The 19,592-nt window shown below is 51.4% G+C and overlaps 1 protein-coding gene across 12 annotated transcripts; it reads left to right on the top strand.

The window, feature by feature from the left end:
* Positions 1–1,828: 1,828 nt before the first annotated feature.
* BRPF1 (bromodomain and PHD finger containing 1) lies at positions 1,829–17,968 on the top strand. Of its 12 annotated transcripts, none has more exons than XM_045529792.1 (14): positions 1,829–2,234; positions 4,214–4,822; positions 8,970–9,929; positions 10,743–10,905; positions 11,283–11,414; positions 11,811–11,939; positions 12,736–13,045; positions 13,370–13,690; positions 13,993–14,277; positions 14,771–14,918; positions 15,522–15,658; positions 15,761–15,879; positions 16,205–16,359; positions 17,100–17,968. In XM_045529792.1, exons 2-14 carry the CDS (start codon positions 4,224–4,226, stop codon positions 17,281–17,283), a joined length of 3,642 nt encoding a protein of 1,213 aa, XP_045385748.1. In that variant the 5' UTR covers positions 1,829–2,234; positions 4,214–4,223; the 3' UTR covers positions 17,284–17,968. The 12 variants fall into 12 exon arrangements, with proteins under 12 accessions (XP_045385748.1, XP_045385747.1, XP_045385746.1 ...); XM_045529791.1 differs by having other exon boundaries at positions 13,367–13,690; XM_045529790.1 differs by having other exon boundaries at positions 11,811–11,957.
* Positions 17,969–19,592: the final 1,624 nt, after the last annotated feature.

Here is a 19,592-nt window from a genome sequence, read left to right as displayed (position 1 = left end):
CCTCTGTCTCACGGGTCTTGGAGAGAGAAGACTAGGGGACCCAGGGCCTGGAGGGAGGGAGCAAGAATGGCTTGGGCTCATCCCTATCCTAACACACATTCATCCAATCACTTCTTCATACATTCTTCAAACACTTTAAGAAATAAGTGAAATGTGTGTGTGTGTGTACACATGTGTGTTTTTTTCTCAGGAGAGAAACTCATAGCTTTCATCAGATTCTCAAACAGATTCCTGATATCTAAAGGGGATGGCTTTAAGATGACTCTGTGTAATTCTGCTTTGATTTATTTATTGTGAAATTTTTGATTAAGGAGGATAACAACAGCTAATATTTTCTTTTCACATTCACTACATATCAAACACTGTGCTAGGTGATTTAGAAAGCACCATCTCATTTAATTCTCACAACAGCCCTGTAGGAGTAGGTACTATATAATATTTCCATTTTAAACACGAGGAAACTGAGGTTCTGAAAGGATAAATCACTTCTTTATGAGAACTCATCAGTTTGACTTCAGATCCCACAATCTTAACCAGTAAACATCTTCCTGGAGTGTCAATTTTATTGGGATGCTTTTTGGGAAACACCATGTATGAAAACATACATTTTAGGGGGTCACATGCAAAGTTTGCATTAAGATAAAATAGAAGCTTTCAGATGCTTTGGGCTTTGCCCCAGAACCCTGGAAGACCCTTTCATGCTCCTCTTTCATGACAAAGCATTGTTTAACAAGGATGTCTCCCTGGCATCCAAGTTCCCTGAAGCCCCCAAGAACAACAGAGTTTTCGAGCTCCGTTTTAAAATAAGGAACTTGAGGAAGAATTTAACAACTTGCCCACATTCACACTGCTAGGAAATGGCCCAGTCACAATAAATTAGCTATTCATGTTTTGACACCATCTTCCAACCAGCAACCTGTAGCCATGCAGCATATCTCTGCCAACCCACAGGGTTCCCAGCACCTGAATCCCACTTTACCATACTCACCCACCAGCCCCCTGCACGACCTCAAACCCAGCCCCTTCCTTCAGAGCCACCCCTTCCCTCCAGCCCCTCTCCTTTACCTTTCCCGAGCTCCTTCCCTTGGTCACACCCTGTTATCCCTAATCGGTCCCGCCTTTTCCACTTTACCCCCGCCCCTTTGCTTTCCCAAGCCCCGCCCTTTCCTTCAGCCTCGCGTCGTTTTTTCCCAGCTCTAGCCTTCATCCCCAGTCCAGCCCCACCGTCCAGCCCCACCCCAAACTCCGCCCTGTCTTTCCGGAGGCCCCCTCTTCTGTTTCGCCCCACTCTTGACTCCGCTATTCTCCTGACTGGGCCCAGCTTTCCAAATAGCCCCGCCCCTCTCGGCAAACCCCGCCCCACAGACTGGTCTATCCTTCCAGCCCCGCCCCGCCCTACCCATAACTCCAGGCCCACGTTCCCGTGGCTCCCAGCCCTGCCCCCCAGCCCCGCCCCGTGGCTCTGGCCCCGCCCTGCCGCCTTCCTCCGAGACCAAGGCCAGGTCCCTAACGCAGCCGCGGCGCCAGCAAGAGGGAGGGAGCAGGGAAGGAGGAGGCTGAGGGGGAGGGGAGAAGGGCGGGCTCCTCACGCCCAGCCCCGCGCTCACAGTCTGTGGCCGCAGATTCGCCACAAACGGCCCAACGACCTCAGATTCCAAGTACAGCGACTTCAGTCTCCAGAAGTTCAACTCTAAGATGGAGGCGCTAGAGGAGCCCTGTGGGGTGTCCGGGGCCCTTTCCGAGCCCCAGAGAACGGCCTCTCGAACCTCAGAGGGCGGGTGGGGATCCGTGACGAAAGTGCAGGTCAGCAGCGCCGCGGCGCCACATTTACCCTGCGCAGACGCCGTCGCCGCCGCTGCTGCCGCCGCCGCTGCCACTGCCTTTGCCGCCACGGTCTCCGCCGTCGCTATCCCCGCGCTGCCTCCGGGAGCTTCCATTGTTCCAGCGGCACCGCGTCCCGAGGCCGGGCAACCGAGGGGCTTGCGAAACGGGCGGCGGCCGACGGAGTTGAAACACCGGGGCGGCGGCGGGACCGGGAGCAGCAGGGGTCAGCGCGGGAATCCCGGGCAGCCGGGGCCAGAGTGTGTGGCTGCAGGGAGCCGGGGTGGCGAGGTCTACGGTCTCCGGAGTTGGGGCCACCCCTTCCTGGCCCGACTTTCCCCGCCGGCTTCCCCAAGTGGGGGTCGGAGCCCCGGCGGGCGCGCCCGGCAATGAGCCCGGACTCGAGGTGGCCGGTGAGTGCGGGCCTGGGACCGGGGCGGGAGTGGCCAGCGGGGAAGGGTGAGGCTACTTTCACAGGGCGCGCACTGAGCTGCCTGGCCCGGAGACCTCTTGGGCTACTCCAGGTGGGAGAACTGACAGTGCATTCTCTCCCAGCCAGCATCCCGGGGCAACCGTGTGTCCTTCTTGGCTGCCTGGGCCAATGGCAGGAGAGCCTTGTTTAACTTGTTATACTTCGACAAAGGGGAAACGCCGCCGCCGCCGCCGCATCCGGGAGAGAGGGCTGCGGGCACTGCCGGGGCCGGGCCCTGTCCCTCTGGCCCCCGCCCCCTACTTCCTCCAGCCGCCATACCCCTGGGCCCCAGGCCGTCCCCGCGGGCTTTGAGGTCTATCTAAGCTCCCTCTCGCCTGTGCCTCTGCCGCCGGGTCCCAACGGGACATTGTGAGTGAGCTGTGCTACTTCTGAAGCTAGGGCAACAGAGCCACAGCATTCAGCTGGGACCTAGCTTGGAAAGAAGAGAGCTTGTTTGTGCCTCTGGTTGGTTTGTGTTTAAAGACACAGCTGCAGGTAGGAACTAGAAGCTGGGTGGAATTGAACGTGTAGATTTAGTGATGTGGAAGTCAGGGGCTGTTGACAGAGCAGCTGGAGTAGTCCACTTGCCTGGTTAATAAGCACAGGAGGAGAGAGGCCATAGGGGTCACCGTCAGGGAGCTCAGGGTGGCTATGCCTAGCTGGGATTTTGCCAAGCCCCCAGCTGAATTGTTGAACTCAACTAGGCGGAGAGAAATTGGGACAGTGTCTGACCAAGCTGGAATTCCTGGGGGCTGGTGCCATCTGCTGTCTCCAGGAACATTGGAGAGGGGGAAGGGAGAGCCCCTGAGGACCAGCATGGAGCTGAGCATTCCTAGATTGTCATGTTCCTGTTTGTACCCTTAGGGCCTGGCACTTGGTAGGCCTTCAGTTGATGTTGCATGAATGGGTGAATGAGGAGCTCAAATGTAATACCTACTGATATCACTGACTAAATGACCTCAGTTTTCACTTGGCTCCACAATACATCTCCCTACCCAGTCCCTGAGCCTCCCTATAAAGACCTCAGAAATAAACTAATTCTTTATATAATCCAGTGATTTCTGCTGGAGTCCAGAACCAAATCATTGGCCACCATTCAGGCTTCTACGTGAGCTAAAACTAGTCGTCATCCCATCTTTCTCAGCTCCAAATCTGGTGATCCCCTCATTCAGCTATTTATGCATTTTCCAAAAACTAAGTGTCCAATGCACGCTAGGTACAGGGGATATAGAGGTGGATAGGCTTTGTTGTTTATACTGCACAACTCCCAGTCTGGTGGGAGGAGAAAAAGAATTTCCAATATGGCAAGTACTGTGGTAGAGGTGAGAATGGAATGCTGTGGAAACACAGCTTCCCATGGGAGAATCAAAGAAATTATAACAGAAGTGACATTTGAGCTGGGTTTTGAAGAATGGGTAGGAGCTTACCAATCAGAGAGGATGGAGGGCATTCCAAGGAGAGATCATTTTGTAGGAATGAGAGGTTAAAATATTCAGGGAATGGCAAGTTGTCCTGTGTGGACAGAAACAGCTGTAACTGGGAAAAAGAATCTAGAAAGGAGCTCCTTAAATGTCACCATAGACAACTTGGATATTATCCTGAAGAAACAGGGGAGCATCAGGATTCTTTTAGTCAAGAGATTGGCCTGATCATTGCTACTTGGTAGAAAGATCACTCTGGCCACATATGTAAGATTGGGCTAGAGGAGTTGAGACATAGGGCAGGGTGACCAGGCAAGTGGTGATGAGGGCCCAGATCAGGGCCATGGTGGAGGAGATGGCATTTGGAGACACTGTCGAGGTATGCTGGCCAGGACTTGGTGACCCCTGGGGAGAGAGAGAACTGGGAGACAGTGGGGCCTCTGATACATGTGGCCAGGAACTCTTCCCGGGCCTATGCTAACTGATCTGTATATTCTAGATGTGACAGCATGGGGGTGGACTTTGACGTGAAGACTTTCTGCCACAACTTGCGGGCGACTAAGCCACCATACGAGTGCCCCATAGAGACCTGCCGCAAGGTCTACAAGAGTTACAGTGGTATTGAGTACCACCTGTACCACTATGATCACGACAATCCACCACCCCCGCAGCAGACTCCGCTCCGCAAGCACAAGAAGAAGGGGCGCCAGTCACGCCCAGCCAACAAGCAGTCACCCAGCCCCTCAGAGGTATCACAGTCACCAGGCCGTGAGGTGATGAGCTACGCACAGGCCCAGCGCATGGTAGAGGTGGACCTGCACGGCCGTGTCCACCGCATCAGCATCTTTGACAACCTGGATGTGGTGTCAGAGGATGAAGAAGCCCCTGAGGAGGCCCCTGAGAATGGTAGCAACAAGGAGAACACTGAAACGCCAGCTGCTACTCCCAAGTCAGGCAAGCATAAGAATAAAGAGAAGCGTAAGGACTCTAACCATCACCACCACCATAATGCTTCTGCAAGCACCACTCCCAAGCTGCCAGAGGTGGTATATCGAGAGCTGGAGCAGGACACCCCTGATGCCCCACCCCGGCCAACTTCCTATTACCGGTAAGGCCACCTCTACCTCCCAACTCTGGAAGACTGTTCAAGGAGGGCTCAGGAGCCAGAGAGAGGTGACAGGCACAGATAGCAGAGTAGCAGGCATAAAGAATAGTGAAAGAGTACTGACCCTGCCAGGGCAGTAAGTGGAATGGTACCCTTGCTAATGGTGGCACTTGCTCTACACTGCCACATGCCAAGCCCTGCATTCAGTGCTTTGTAGCCACTGCTTTATTTTATTCTCAAAACTCTCTCAGGTAGATATTGTTCTCATTTCACAGATAAGGAAACCATGGTCATGAAAGGTTGCCAGACTTATCTAAAGTCACATGCCAATAGACAGCTGAACTGGGATTCAAAACCCAGGTCCCTCTAACTCCAAAGCTGCACTATTTCCACTGTACCAAAAAATACTGTTTCTGATTCCTCACCCCCTTCACTCCGTCACTGTATGGCTTTGAGAATGCATCCAGCTTCTGATGTTCTAGTGACCCCATCTGCAGAGCAGATATAGTATTCCTCTGCCAGTCTACAGGTGGAAGGCTAGGGTCACTTATTTCATAAGGTCCTAAAAGCAGTTTGTAAATCTGCTTTCCTTTTTTTCTATTTTTGTCATTCATCCTTTAGCACTGTGGTCCCCAACCCCCAGGCCACAGACCGGTACCGGTATCAGTCTGTGGCCTGTTAGGAACTGGGCTGCAGAGCTCTGCCTCCCCCCACCCCACCCACCCATCCATGGAAAAATTGTCATCCATGAAACTTAGGAATCAAGCCGCACAGCATGAGGTGAGCGAGTGAAGCTTCCTCTGTATTTATATCTGCTCCTCATCACTTACATCACTGCGTGAACTCCCCACAACCCTGCGTACCCCCCCTCCTCCCACCACCAACCGTGGAAAAATTGTCTTCCATGAAACTGGTCCCTGGTGCCAAAAAGGTTGGGGACCGCTGCTTTAGTATGTTTAAGCAGTATTTTCATTGTCTATGTTTTGTACTCCTCCAGTGGCCCTTTTATTTATTTCATTTAATTGTTTCTTTGTACCCTACACCTTCCAAAGTTAGTCACAGTGGCTCCTACTGAAGTCTAGGTATAATAAGGCTAAATTTCTTTAACATGAAGTAAAAGATGAAGGGATGGGAGCAGTGAAAATCCTTGCAGCAATCCTTGCTGAAGGATGGTACAAAAACCAAGTGTAAAACTCTGAGTCTTGGCACCCAAGGCAAAGAGGGCATTCTGATGAGTTAGTTAAGCAGCAGTCTTTGTTGTCAGCTAATCAGAAGGCCTAATCTCTGAAAACGATTTGTCATAAAGAATTTTAAATGAAAAGCAGTTTTTACCAAAAGTGCAGTCTGCATGGTGTTATGTTAAATCTCAATTCTTTAAAAGCAAATCTGCGGGAACACAAGCAATATGGCCCAGTATGCCAATTTCTTTTCTTTCCAGTTCGAGTTTTAGCCAGTCTCCCTCTTTTCTCTCTTCCATTCTTTCATCTTGTTAGCCTAGCTCTACTTCCTTCTGGCTTTACACTCTTAGCCCTGACTGTCATGCCCACTCCCACCCTACCTTCCACCCCCACCCCCAACACACAGGCTCTCTCTGGGCCTTCCCTCCCTCCCAGTGGCTCTTTATCTCTCTCGCTGCTCTAACAGGCAGCCCAGTTCAGCTCCTTTTCTTCTTCCCTCCACTCAGATTCACTCTTTCCTCCTGGGGATCAGATCTGTTCCCCAGGGGAGCAGTTCTCAGCTGATGCACTATGATCAGTTGGGTGGTATGTTGCATGTAATTTGTTACCACTGTTAGTGAAACTGTCCAAATTTTGGAAATGATTTACTTTTTTTTTTTTGAGACAGAGTCTCACTCTCTTGCCCAAGCTAGAGTGCCATGGCGTCAGGCTCACAGCAACCTCAAATTCCTAGGCTCAAGCAATCCTCCTGCCTCAGCCTCCTGAGTAGCTGGGACTACAGGAATGCGCCACCATGCCCGGCTAATTTTTTCGATATATATTTTTAGCTGTCCAGATCATTTCTTTCTATTTTTAGTAGAGATGGGGTCTCACTCTTGCTCAGGCTGGTCTCGAACTCCTGAGCTCAAACAATCTGTCCGCCTTGGCCTCCCAGAGTGCTAGGATTATAGGCGTGAGCCACCGCGCCCGGCCTATGATTTACTTTTTATATGAATTTGATAAGCTTTGAGGTCATCTCTCTAATACCATCACTTTTTCTTTCTTGCTTTCTGATACGCTTCCTTGAGGGGGTGAGATAGCGTGGCGTGTTAGCTGGTATGCCAGGAATTAACATGACATGCAGCCTACCTTATCTATACTACAGCCTGTAATCTTGGTGCCTGTGGGAGTATGTTATGCACCATCACATAATGTCACGTGTGTCATAGCAGAGAAAAGGGTGAGAATTGGTGCTTGAGAACTGATGCCAAGGCCTGGAAGTAGCCAGGTGGTTCACACTAGCCCTGAGTCGTACCCTTGTTCAAAGATGGGGAGGTTGCAGTCACCTTGGGGAAGAGGTAAAGGGCTAAGGAAAAAGCTGCTTCTTCCTACAGACAATGTTTTAGTCTCTCCCTCCCTTCTACCCCCAAAATGTTTTTCAAGTGAACACCGAATGCTTACATCTGTGTAGTGGATCAGACGTGATCCCTGCCTCTATCCTGTAGTGGAGGAGTTAGACACATAAACAACTATGATGCAAGGAACGTGGATAAGAGCTATACGAAAGCTAATGAGTTAACAATTATTGAGTATTTGCTCCACACCAGGCACTGTTACAAGCACTTTACCAATATTAACTCATTTAATGCCCCTAATAGCTGTGTGAAATGGGTTCTCATTAGCATGGTCGCTTTACAGAGGAGGAAACCAAAGCCCAGGGAGCTTAGCTCATGTACCCACTGTCATACAGGGCCTGGCAGTATGGCCCCAGAGCCTGTGGGCACCTGCCCTGCTCTGGCAGCCAGAACTCCATTTCCCACATGAAAAGAGGAGAGGAGAGATAAGAACCAATGTTTTTCTAGGGCTCTCTATGTGCCACTTGATTTAGCCTGTTAATTTTTGTAATTCCATACAATCCTGACAGAGTCTTTGCGAGAAGGTAGTAGTAGTATCCTCATTCGGTGATCAAGAAAACCGAGATTCAGAGAAGAGCAGTGATGTCCTAAAGGTCACAAAGTGACAGAAGCAAGATTTATTAATAGAACCATTTTTGTGAGAAGCTGAAGCCCCATTTTTTCCTTTGTACTACAATGCCAGAGTTCAGGCCACTTAGGGCATGGCAAGAGCATGGGGCACCTTCTCTGTGTCACAAGCACTTGGAGCAGCCCTTCACTCCAGGCCTGTCGGCCCAGTGAGTACTATAGGGTGGAGGTTAAGAGCACCAGGGCTGGAAGTTGAATGCATCCAGCTCTGCCACTCCTTGGTTATGTGACCTATCTGTGTTGGAGAGTTAATTAACCTCTCGAAGCTTCCATTCCCTTATCTACAAAATGAGAACAGTAAGAACATTGACCGTATGGCTGTGGTGAGAATAACTTAGCACAATGCCTGGCTCATAGTAAATGCTCAGTAAATCTTAGCTGTTATGATTGTTCTCTCTCCAGGCTATCCAGAGAACATAGTACCTAGAGTTTGATGGATCTCTGAACTGATGATGGCACCAGCTGAGAAAAGACCTATTGCAGCTTTAGTCAAGGCCCTGACAGCTGGTGCTAAAATAACTTAAATTATAATTTGCCAGTGACATCCTTCTTCTCCAGATTCTTTGCACCATATCCAGACCATCCCAAGGAGTCCTAGCTGCCTCACCCTCCTCCCTTTAGAGCAGTCTAGCTGAGCTTCTGCAACCCAGGGAGGTAGTGTCATATAGCAGCTAGGACACAAGCTTTGGAGTAGCAGGCCTGGGTTCATATTCCAGCTCTATAAGTGGGCTAGGGCAGGTGCATTAACCTCCCCAAGTCTTAGGTTTCCTTTTCTGCAAAATAGGAATAATTATAGTATTTGTAGTACCTGGGGTTAAGGTGAGGATGGAACGAGATAACACATGTAAAGGCACAGGCACAGAATAAGTGCTCAGTGGCAAATATGACTCATTGTCATTAAGGGAGGGAAATCTCAACCATGTGATGCTGAGCTCCCTGTGTGCACCACAGGTACATTGAGAAGTCTGCAGAGGAGCTGGATGAGGAAGTAGAGTATGACATGGACGAGGAGGACTACATCTGGCTGGATATCATGAATGAGCGTCGGAAGACAGAGGGTGTGAGTCCCATCCCACAGGAGATCTTTGAGTACTTAATGGACCGGCTGGAAAAGGAGTCCTACTTTGAGAGTCACAATAAAGGCGACCCCAATGCACTAGTGGACGAGGATGCTGTTTGCTGTATCTGCAATGATGGTGAGTGCCAGAACAGCAATGTCATCCTCTTCTGTGACATGTGCAACCTGGCTGTGCACCAGGAGTGCTACGGTGTCCCCTATATCCCTGAGGGCCAGTGGCTGTGCCGCCGTTGCCTACAGTCACCCTCCCGTGCTGTGGACTGTGCCCTGTGCCCCAACAAGGGTGGTGCCTTCAAGCAGACAGACGACGGGCGCTGGGCCCATGTGGTGTGTGCCTTGTGGATCCCTGAGGTCTGCTTTGCCAACACGGTCTTCCTAGAGCCTATTGACAGCATTGAGCACATCCCACCAGCTCGCTGGAAGCTCACCTGCTACATTTGCAAACAGCGGGGTTCAGGGGCCTGCATCCAGTGCCACAAGGCCAACTGCTACACAGCCTTCCATGTGACATGCGCCCAGCAGGCTGGCCTTTATATGAAGATGGAGCCTGTGCGGGAGACAGGTGCCAATGGCACGTCCTTCAGTGTCCGAAAGACAGCATACTGCGACATCCACACACCCCCAGGTTCAGCACGCCGCCTGCCCGCCCTGTCCCACAGTGAAGGTGAGGAAGATGAGGATGAAGAGGAGGATGAGGGTAAGGGCTGGAGCTCAGAGAAAGTCAAGAAGGCCAAGGCTAAGTCCCGGATCAAGATGAAGAAGGCACGGAAGATCCTGGCAGAGAAGCGGGCAGCAGCACCTGTGGTGTCAGTGCCCTGTATCCCACCACACAGGTATGTGGGAAGCAGATGGACAGGCAGGTGAGGGAAGAAGCAGCCCTCCTCAAGAGGAACTGACAGCCCCCTGAGTGAAATGGCAGTGCTAGGTTTCCTTCTTCCTATCAGGAGCTGCATAGAAGTAAAAAAAAAGAAAAGAAAAGAAAAAAACCCCACCAGATTCCAAAAGAGGTTATCTTTAGCAGGTCACTTGACTTTTCACATTAAGAGCCAGAAATGTCAATCTTTGTCTGGTATACCTAACATATTTTAAATTCTCCTTCCTTTTTTTGATAGAGGATGGAACAGCCACAATGGAAAAAATGATCTGACTATGAAAAGAGAGAAATAGAATGAAGAGAGGGGAAGGGAACACTTACGTTGTGAAGTGATTACTGCCACTAATTTGGGCTGTGATCGCCTATTATTTTTAACTCTTCTTGTGCTATTTATTTAATTTACTATAGGTTTCTGCTATACAATTGTACTTTATCTAAAACCCTTCAAAGGCTCAGTCTGAGTGGGGCTCCCAGGGTCAATTAGTACTGTGGGCTGCAGTGACTAAAGCAGTCTTATGGGCAGAACTCCCTGACCCGCTGGTGTACAGGGTTAGGGAGCTGGCGTTGTTCTGGGAGCTTGGTTTCCTGTCTGCTGCAGTGGCATTGATGGTACCACTCACTCTTCTTTCCCTTAAGCCCAGAGTCCCAGGCCTTTTTGACAAGAGGTGTATTTCCCCTTTTCCCCATTCAGGACTCTGACTGGCCAGAGACTCCTGTTCTGCTTAAGAGAATCATGGCCCAACAGGTTTTCTCTTTGTTCCCTGCCTCCCAGGCTCAGTAAAATCACCAACCGCCTCACCATCCAAAGGAAGAGCCAGTTCATGCAGAGGCTGCACAGCTACTGGACACTGAAGCGGCAGTCACGGAACGGGGTCCCACTGCTACGTCGCCTGCAGACACACCTGCAGTCTCAGAGGAACTGCGACCAAGTTGGGGTACTGTGTCCAATTCCCTGTGGAACTAGGGCCGAGGAGACAAGGACTGAGATTTTCAACTGTAGCTTCCAGTGTCGGGACGTAGGCTGTTTCCTTCTTTAAATTAGCCCTCAAACCAGGCTCAGCATGAAATCCTTATAGGTTATCAGCTCATTGGAAAGTTGTTCCTTTGTGTTCATTTATTCATTCAACAAACACATACTGAGCATCTTCTCTATGCCAGGCTCTGGGGACACAGGTTGAGGAGCTACCAATAAATTACTGTGCTCCCTCCTTTGGCTTGGCCTGCCCTTGACCCGTTTCCTCGGCTCTCTCCTCCCCTCAGGCCTTTCCTCTGGCTCTCTTATCATCCCCTGATCCTCCTTTTGCTTCTACAGAGAGATTCTGAGGATAAGAACTGGGCCCTCAAAGAACAGCTCAAGTCCTGGCAGCGGCTCCGGCATGACCTGGAGCGAGCTCGGCTGCTGGTGGAATTGATCCGCAAGCGGGAGAAACTCAAAAGGGAGACGGTGAGTGTTAGTGGGCCAGCTCTATTTTACAAAGGAGAAAACAGACAAAGGAAAAGTGTGTGTCCCCCAGCCAGGAAGCAACAGGGACAATGCTAGAGTCAGATCTTCTGGGGCTCAGTGTGCTCTCAAGCCTACTAGAAACACAGGGGAGTATGAACAGAATCCTAAATTATGTGATACAGGTAGCTGGTGGTGGGAGTTCAAGGAAGGTGAAGGCCACAGTAGTTGGAGCAAGTTTTATTGAGTGGGGTCTTGTAGAAGGTAGACTTGAGTGAGTACACCCAGCTGTGGGTGTGGGAAGGAAGGCAAGTTCCCAAGCCAGCTGGGATCATCTCCTCAGACCTCTGTGCCATGGGACTGGTCTGAGCCTGGCTGATCGGGCCTTTTTTCTGTCAGATCAAGGTCCAACAGATTGCCATGGAGATGCAGCTGACCCCTTTCCTCATCCTCCTTCGCAAAACCTTAGAACAGCTCCAAGAGAAGGACACAGGCAACATCTTCAGCGAGCCGGTCCCTCTGTCTGAGGTAACCGAATTGGACGAAGTAAGAATCCCTTCCCCTCACTCCACCTTCTTTCTGTTCCTCTCCCAGTTGGACCCCTGCTGCAGGTCTGGGCCAGCGACTAAGTGGGAACCTTGAAGAGAGGGGCTGGTGGCTCTGGGGCAGGATAAACTAAAGCCACATGTATCACCTAGACTCTGTCTTGTCTCTGTCACACCCCAAGGGCCCATAATGGGAGGCATTCTGCACCGTTTCCTCAGAGGCAGGGACTGAGTTTTGCCAAATGAATAATCCTAGGGCAGGAAGACACTTTTGGGGTGCTGAACCCTAGAACGGAGACTTTAGAAGGCTCAGCACCTAAAGAACCAGCTCTGAAGCCCTAGGTCCTGACTGGCAGACTCTTCTATCTAAAAGGTATAAAATGAGAGGCCTGAAGCAGCAGCTTCTCTGTATAAAGTCTTACTAATAAGTGAAAAAAGAGCTATAGGAATGCAAGGTCGTGTTTTTTCCAGAGGATTCCCCTAGTCATTTTCTTAGTGAAGCCTCATGCAGCTCTAGGAGGTAGATATGGCTGTACTTTCATCATTATTTTCCAGGAGGAGAAAGGCCTAGAGAGGTTAAGAGACTTGCCAAGGTCACACAGCTTGTGACTGGTAAAGTCAGGACTGGAATCCAGCTTTCCTTTCCCCTGTGCTATATGCTTGCCTCTAACTGTGGTGGGAGGAGGTTGCTGGATGCATTTCGTGGGGGCTTGTTAGGAGCAGGGTTTGGGGGATTGAGGAACATATCTCCACTTAGACACACCTGCCCTGCTCCCCAGGTACCTGACTACCTAGACCACATCAAAAAGCCCATGGACTTTTTCACCATGAAGCAGAACTTGGAGGCTTACCGCTACCTGAACTTTGATGATTTTGAGGAGGACTTCAACCTTATCGTCAGCAACTGCCTCAAGTATAACGCCAAGGACACCATCTTCTACCGGGCGGCAGTGCGGCTCCGTGAGCAGGGTGGTGCTGTGCTCCGCCAGGCCCGGCGCCAGGCAGAAAAAATGGGCATTGACTTTGAGACGGGCATGCATATCCCCCACAGCCTGGCTGGAGATGAGGCCCCACACCACACTGAAGATGGTGGGTGATATGTCACACACACACTTAAGAGGCCAATGCCAGGGATGGACAGCTTTCCAAAGTCCCCTCCTGGGAACAGGCAGTGTAGGCAGAAAGGAGCTAGGCTGAGCAGTGGCAAGCTATCCCCAGGAATGCTCCCCAAGAAGCCACACTGGGAATGGATAGCAGTGCCCGCCATTCCACATCGTGGTGCTGCTATTTTACAGCTGTTCCTGGTGAGAAGCCGAGGGGGGAAGAGTGGGTTTCTTGCTGCCTGCCCAGGTTCTAGGGGCCCAGAGGGCTGCCCTGAGCCTGAGCTTTTCCTCCCAACCCTACCCTTAGCAGCAGAGGAAGAACAGCTGGTCCTCCTGGAGAACCAGAAGCACCTGCCCATGGAAGAGCAGCTGAAGTTGCTGCTGGAGCGGCTGGATGAGGTGAATGCCAGCAAGCAGAGCGTGGGCCGCTCACGGCGTGCAAAGATGATCAAGAAAGAGATGACAGCGCTGCGGCGGAAGCTTGCCCACCAGCGGGAGACTGGACGGGATGGGCCTGAGCGGCATGGCCCCTCAAGCAGGGGTAGTCTGACACCCCACCCAGCAGCCTGTGACAAGGATGGGCAGACAGACAGTGCCGCGGAGGAGAGCAGCAGCCAGGAGACAAGCAAAGGTCTGAATCCTATAGCAAGGTGGACCCCAAAGCAAGTCAGACTTTGGCTCTGCTGCACATACTCAGCCCCTGCCATCCCCCAGGCAGAGGTCCCTCCTGCACAGCTAGCTGTACTTTCTTTCTTATTCCCCAACCAGGGGTCTCTCAACTGCCTCTCTGGCTATTTGTATGAGAGTATAATGTTAAAAATTCCATGCCCCCAAAATCATTTCCCGAACTCTAGCAGGAGTAATGACCCTGGATATCTACACTTCTCACATCAGGCCCTTCACCAACTCTCCTTCTCTCTTTCTCTGCTCCAGGCCTGGGTCCCAACATGTCCTCAACCCCCGCACATGAGGTGGGCAGGAGAACCTCAGTTCTGTTCTCCAAAAAGAACCCGAAGACAGCTGGACCGCCCAAGAGGCCGGGCCGGCCCCCCAAAAACCGGGAGAGCCAGATGACCCCCAGCCACGGAGGCAGTCCTGTGGGGCCCCCCCAGCTCCCCATCATGGGCTCCCTGCGTCAGCGCAAGCGGGGTAGGAGCCCCCGGCCCAGTTCGAGCTCAGACAGCGACAGTGATAAGTCCACAGAAGACCCCCCAATGGGTGAGCGTCACCATCACCCAGCCCCGCAAGAGAGTGAGCAAAAAGCTGCCATTCTTCCCAGCTATCCCTTTATATGCCCATAAAAGATAGAGCTATGAGGGTCCTTAGGAATCCTTTAATCCCAATCCACTCATTTTACAGTCGGGAAAACTGAAGCCCAGAGACACTGACCCAGCTAGATTCCCACCCAGGGTGCCCCCTCCAACTCCCATTGTATCACTTCACCTTTTCTCTTCTCACCTACCTTGGGGATCTTCCTGCCCTTTAAGCCATTTGTGTCCTAAGGCTGATAACTGCCAAGGGAAGCAAGGGTTGGGCAGGGCTGTGTCCAACTGTGGTAGACACTGCCCAGAGCTAGATCTGCTGGCCAAGCGTGGAGGAATTTTCCAGCACAGAAGGGGAACCCAAGCTCTAAGTCCCTCTTACCCTGTGTCATCTCTGATCTATACCTTCCTGACCGGTTCCTTCCCTCCTCCTCATCCCCTCAACCAAGACTTACCAGCCAATGGCTTCAGCGGTGGAAACCAGCCAGTGAAGAAGAGTTTCTTGGTATACCGTAATGACTGCAGCCTCCCCCGGAGCAGCTCAGACTCTGAGTCCAGCAGCAGTAGCAGCAGCAGCGCTGCCTCAGACCGGACCAGGTACCAGCTTTCCAGATCAAGGCCAGCCTCTGTGGATGCCCTTCCAGTGCTCTTGGGCTTTCCCAGGATTCCCTATTGGAAGTGGGGTGGCTGCCATCTCAGCATAGATTAAGATGGTTCAAACCCAACAGTTCTCTGCAAAATAAATGGGATAGATCAGTTTCACCATAATGGAACAGACGGAACCATCCTGGGTTAAGGTGATGGTTTAGAGCTGAGGGCATAAACTAGTGCCTTGTGGCCTGGATTTGGCCTATAAACATATTTTGTTTGGCCAGCATGGTGTTTTTAAAAGATGAATCCAGAAATTCCACATAAAATTCCTAGGCTCTGTATTCTCTTGAAAAATCAGAAGATCTGTCAAATCTGGCCAGTACTGCTTTTAGACAGTGCATGCATTCTTCCCCACCACTGCTCAATCCAGCCCACCTCAGTCAGATCACCAGCCTAGTCCCCGAGGGCATTTGAGTTTGAAATTTCTCATTTAGCCTCTGCTTTCCAAAAGTCTCAGACCCTGGGAACGTAACATGGAGAGGACACCTACCATGTCATTCCCCATTCTTCTCCTCCTCTGAGCTGTGCTCTCCATTGTCTTGTCCACAGCACAACACCCTCAAAACAAGGCCGGGGCAAGCCCTCTTTCTCTCGGGGAACATTCCCAGAGGACAGCAGTGAGGATACCTCAGGCACTGAGAATGAGGCCTACTCCGTGGGCACTGGCCGCGGCGTGGGCCACAGCAGTAAGTACCCTCGCCCAAGGCCAGGGATGCTGGGAACCCATTGTCAAGGCCTTGCCAGTCCCCCAGCTGCTGATCCACCTTCTCTCTCCCATTCCTGTGAAGTGGTAAGGAAGAGTCTGGGCCGGGGAGCTGGCTGGCTGTCAGAGGATGAGGACTCCCCCCTGGACGCTCTGGACCTTGTGTGGGCCAAATGCCGAGGGTATCCATCATACCCAGCTCTGGTAGGTTTCCACTACTCTCGTCATACCCCAGAACACAGACTTAAAATTAGCAGATGTCTCTTACTCTCTACTGAGCTGTGGGACACAAGGTTCCTTGGCAGATAGACTGGTGGGCAGCTAGTTTCTCTGTCTCTTCCTTTCCCTTATCTTTGCCCCTTGAGCTCTGAAATAATTGAGCATGGGAAGAAGGTAAGGGTCAGCACTGCAGCCCTAGTAGCATGATAACTTTTCTCTGTCCCTACTTCAGATGTAGTCTCCAAATTCTTGGGTAGGACAAGCCTTAGGAAGTGGACTGAACTAAACTGTGTTCTTATTATACCCTCAGATCATTGATCCAAAGATGCCCCGAGAAGGTATGTTCCACCATGGGGTTCCCATTCCTGTGCCCCCCCTGGAGGTGCTGAAACTTGGGGAGCAGATGACCCAGGAAGCCCGAGAGCATCTCTACCTCGTCCTCTTCTTTGACAACAAACGAACCTGGTAAGAAAGGAAGAGAGCATTTGGGGACTCACAGCCACAGATGCAGGCCTGTGTGGTATTGGGGCAGATTGCCAGGAAATGCCAGCAACAGACAGACTGGGCTATCACGTATCAGTGGGGGAGGGACTTACAACAGATTTTGAGCAAAAGGGTTGTATTGACCATGAGTCTGCGAGGCTGAGTGGGCAGTAGCTGACAAACAGCTGCAGCTAGAAACCAAAGGACCATCGGTGACTATAACAAATACGGGGGTGCCTCCCCACCCAGACTCAGATGGCTTCTAGACTTAGTTTTCCCATCTCTGGCTCCACAATGACAAGATGAGGGTAAAGCAGGAATAAACATTCAGACTCTGAATCCTTTTTTACATATGCAGTCTTTTTGTTAGTTGTCTGTAGAGGATATTCAATTTCAGTAAAGTCTGCCTGGAGCCTATAGAACAGGGTACCTATTTCTGGTTAGGGCAGGGCTCCTCCTTTTGTACCTATAAATGCCCTCTGATTACCTACCCTCCCTGCCACCCCCCAATATATCTGTTGACTGGGCTCTTTCATCACTAGACTATGAGCAGACCCTTGAAGGCAGGGACTGTGTATATTAGTCTCTGTAACCCCAGTACTCACCACAGAGTCTGGCCAGAGTAGGCACTCAGGAACTGTGTTTGAGTGAATAGAAGGAGGAAGCCTGGTGCTTGTTGTTCTCCCTGAGATGATTTATTTGATCTTTACCTTGTCCTATAGGCAGTGGCTGCCCAGGACCAAGCTGGTTCCTTTGGGTGTGAACCAGGACCTAGACAAGGAGAAGATGCTGGAGGGCCGCAAGTCCAACATCCGCAAGTCCGTACAGATCGCCTACCACCGGGCTCTGCAACACCGCAGCAAGGTGCAAGGCGAGCAGAGCAGTGAGACCAGCGATAGTGATTGATACTGCCCAACACAGCCCAACCTGCAGTGCCCTATGACCTCTCTCCTCCCCTTAGCTCACTGTCCTGGAGTGGCATCGGCCTCTGCACTGACTCATTCCTGGTCTTGGGGCCAGTCTCAGGGGAAGCTGGGTAGGGGAGGTCCCTCCTGCCCTGAGTGCAGCTGGACTGTACAGAACACTCCAAGGGCCCATGGTGGTTCAGCGCAAGGAGAGGGGAGGTCCCACAGGTCAGAAAGAGCTCCAGAGACCTCACGGTATTGTAGGGCAGGGTGGTGGGCCAAGGTTAGGACACTGCATAAAACAGGCCATCCCACCACCTCTGCCTGCTCATGCCAGGAGAATCTGCAACTGCCTAGAGGCCTGAGGCCCCTACAGGTGGTGAGGTGAGCGGGCATCTGCCCAGCCTAGCAGTGGGATTGATGTCTGTCCAGCCCGGAAGAGGGGCACTAGGTGACCCCCTCCCCTGCTGCTGTAAATACTGTAATTATCGGAGAATTTAAATTATTCTCATTTGTAACTGCGTTTCCGGGTCGCGCCAGAGTCATTTGGTACTAAAAAACGACTGGGGCCTGTCCCCATTTCCCTTCTCTTTCCCATAGATTCCCCCCACCTTTCAAACTGGTTTGTATTTATTTCAAAGGAAGAAAATATATTGATTCTTAGAAAATAAACTGTCTATTTAGAATTCTTTGTTCTTGCCTTTTGCCAGAGCAAAGGGATACAAAGGGAAGTTCTGTGCCCCAGGTATGGTACCTAATTGGGTCCAGTGGTTGCTGACTGCTGTGCATGCTACATTTATAAGACAACAACAGAGGCAATATGAGAGCTCCCATTTCTCATGCACTTACTGAGTGGCAGGCCCTGTGCTACACACCATTAGATACACAGTTTTATGTAATCCTTGTAGAAACTATGGGGTACTTTAATCATAGGCTAATTATCTCCACAAAGATGCTGAGGTTTAGAAAATTAAGTAACTTGCCAAGGTTTCCACAACTAGGAAGTCATAGAGCTAGGATTTGAACTCTGGTCTAGTTGTCTGCAAAGTAGGCTCTTCAACTAGTATGCTGAAGTGCCGGAGGAAGAGTCAACTGCTGAATACTTCGTGGACTTCAGAAGCCTCAAATCTTTCGCCAGCAGTGTGGCTCAAGTGCTTCAGAGTCACTACAGCTGAGACCTTCCCCTCTGCTTAACTGGGGACAGAGCAGGGATGTGGAGGGTTGATCTTCATTCATCTGCAACATTTTCCGACTCAGCCAATATTTATTGAAGGAATGAATGTCTTCCAAGCGCTAGGCACCTGTGGGATGCCATGCCTATAAGAGATAATGACAGGAAGAAGTGGCTGCCTGAGGCCTTGCCGCCACTGAGTAGAACTGAGATAAAGACCACACTGGTCGGATGTTGATACCATGCTCGTGGTGCACCCTGCTAGGTACTGTGGGTGGGACACAAAGATCAATCAGCTGCAGATCTTGCCCTTCAAGAACTTGTAGTCTAATTATTCAGAGACAACCAAAATTACTATGCAAGAAGGTGAAAAAATGGCCCGGATAAAGTTCATGGCTCCTAGCTCCTTGTTTTTGCATGTTTTCCTCCAGGAGGGCAGAAGTTACATAATACATCTTTCCTGGGTCCAGGTGGCTGGCAGTTAGGCTGCCCCACGGCCACACACCTGTACTTGGACTCAACCTAATGAGCTGCCCTGCGGGCCCACCCAGAAAAAGCCCCTACACAGGCCCCATTCGGTGGCGCAGGGGTGTAAACGGATGGAGCTTCGTTGAAGGAATGCCCAGGACTGAAGGGAGAGCTGTGGCTGAGACGGAACAGTCCCGAAGACGCAGGCCTCCGGGGCACGAAGTCTGTGAGGACGCCTAACTGCAGAGTGGAGGCCTCGTCAGAGGGCCTTGGAGGGGACAAGCTTAGCGGGCGAACGCTGAAGAGAATCCTCTGGAGACGCATTGGAGGCACTTCCCGAGGGCTGAGGGCCCAGGGCTGTGTCTGGTCCGATTCTTGGCGAAGAGAGGGTTCATGGGAGGCGGCCCAAGGAGGGCGAATATCTGAGACTCTGAAGAGACTCGGTGGAGAAAGGCTCCCTGAGGACGGGCTGGGGAAGGGTGTGGTTCTGAGGACGGACAGCCCTGATGAGTCCAAGGGCTCAGAAATCAGTCTGGGGGATTGGGCCCTGAGGGCGCGCTCTGCGCCGGGTCCGCAGGCGCGGGGAGGGGACACAGTAGCGTGCGGAGTGCGGCGAATCCCGAGAGAGGAAAGGCCAATGGCCCGCAAGGAGCTCAGCGCGCGCCAACCGC

This window comes from Lemur catta, chromosome 18 (assembly GCF_020740605.2).
Source record: "Lemur catta isolate mLemCat1 chromosome 18, mLemCat1.pri, whole genome shotgun sequence".
Taxonomy (NCBI): Eukaryota; Metazoa; Chordata; class Mammalia; order Primates; family Lemuridae; genus Lemur; species Lemur catta.
This window is presented reverse-complemented; position numbering and strand designations above follow the sequence as displayed.

Excerpts from the sequence above, each read along its gene's own strand:
- BRPF1 (XM_045529784.1), top strand. The coding sequence starts at position 4,224 with ATGGGGGTGGACTTTGACGTGAAGACTTTCTGCCACAACTTGCGGGCG. Across the intron at positions 11,958-12,735 it reads AGGTAACCGAATTGGACGAA|GTACCTGACTACCTAGACCA; the intron begins GTAAGAATCCCT and ends CCTGCTCCCCAG. Across the intron at positions 15,880-16,204 it reads ATCCATCATACCCAGCTCTG|ATCATTGATCCAAAGATGCC; the intron begins GTAGGTTTCCAC and ends TTATACCCTCAG.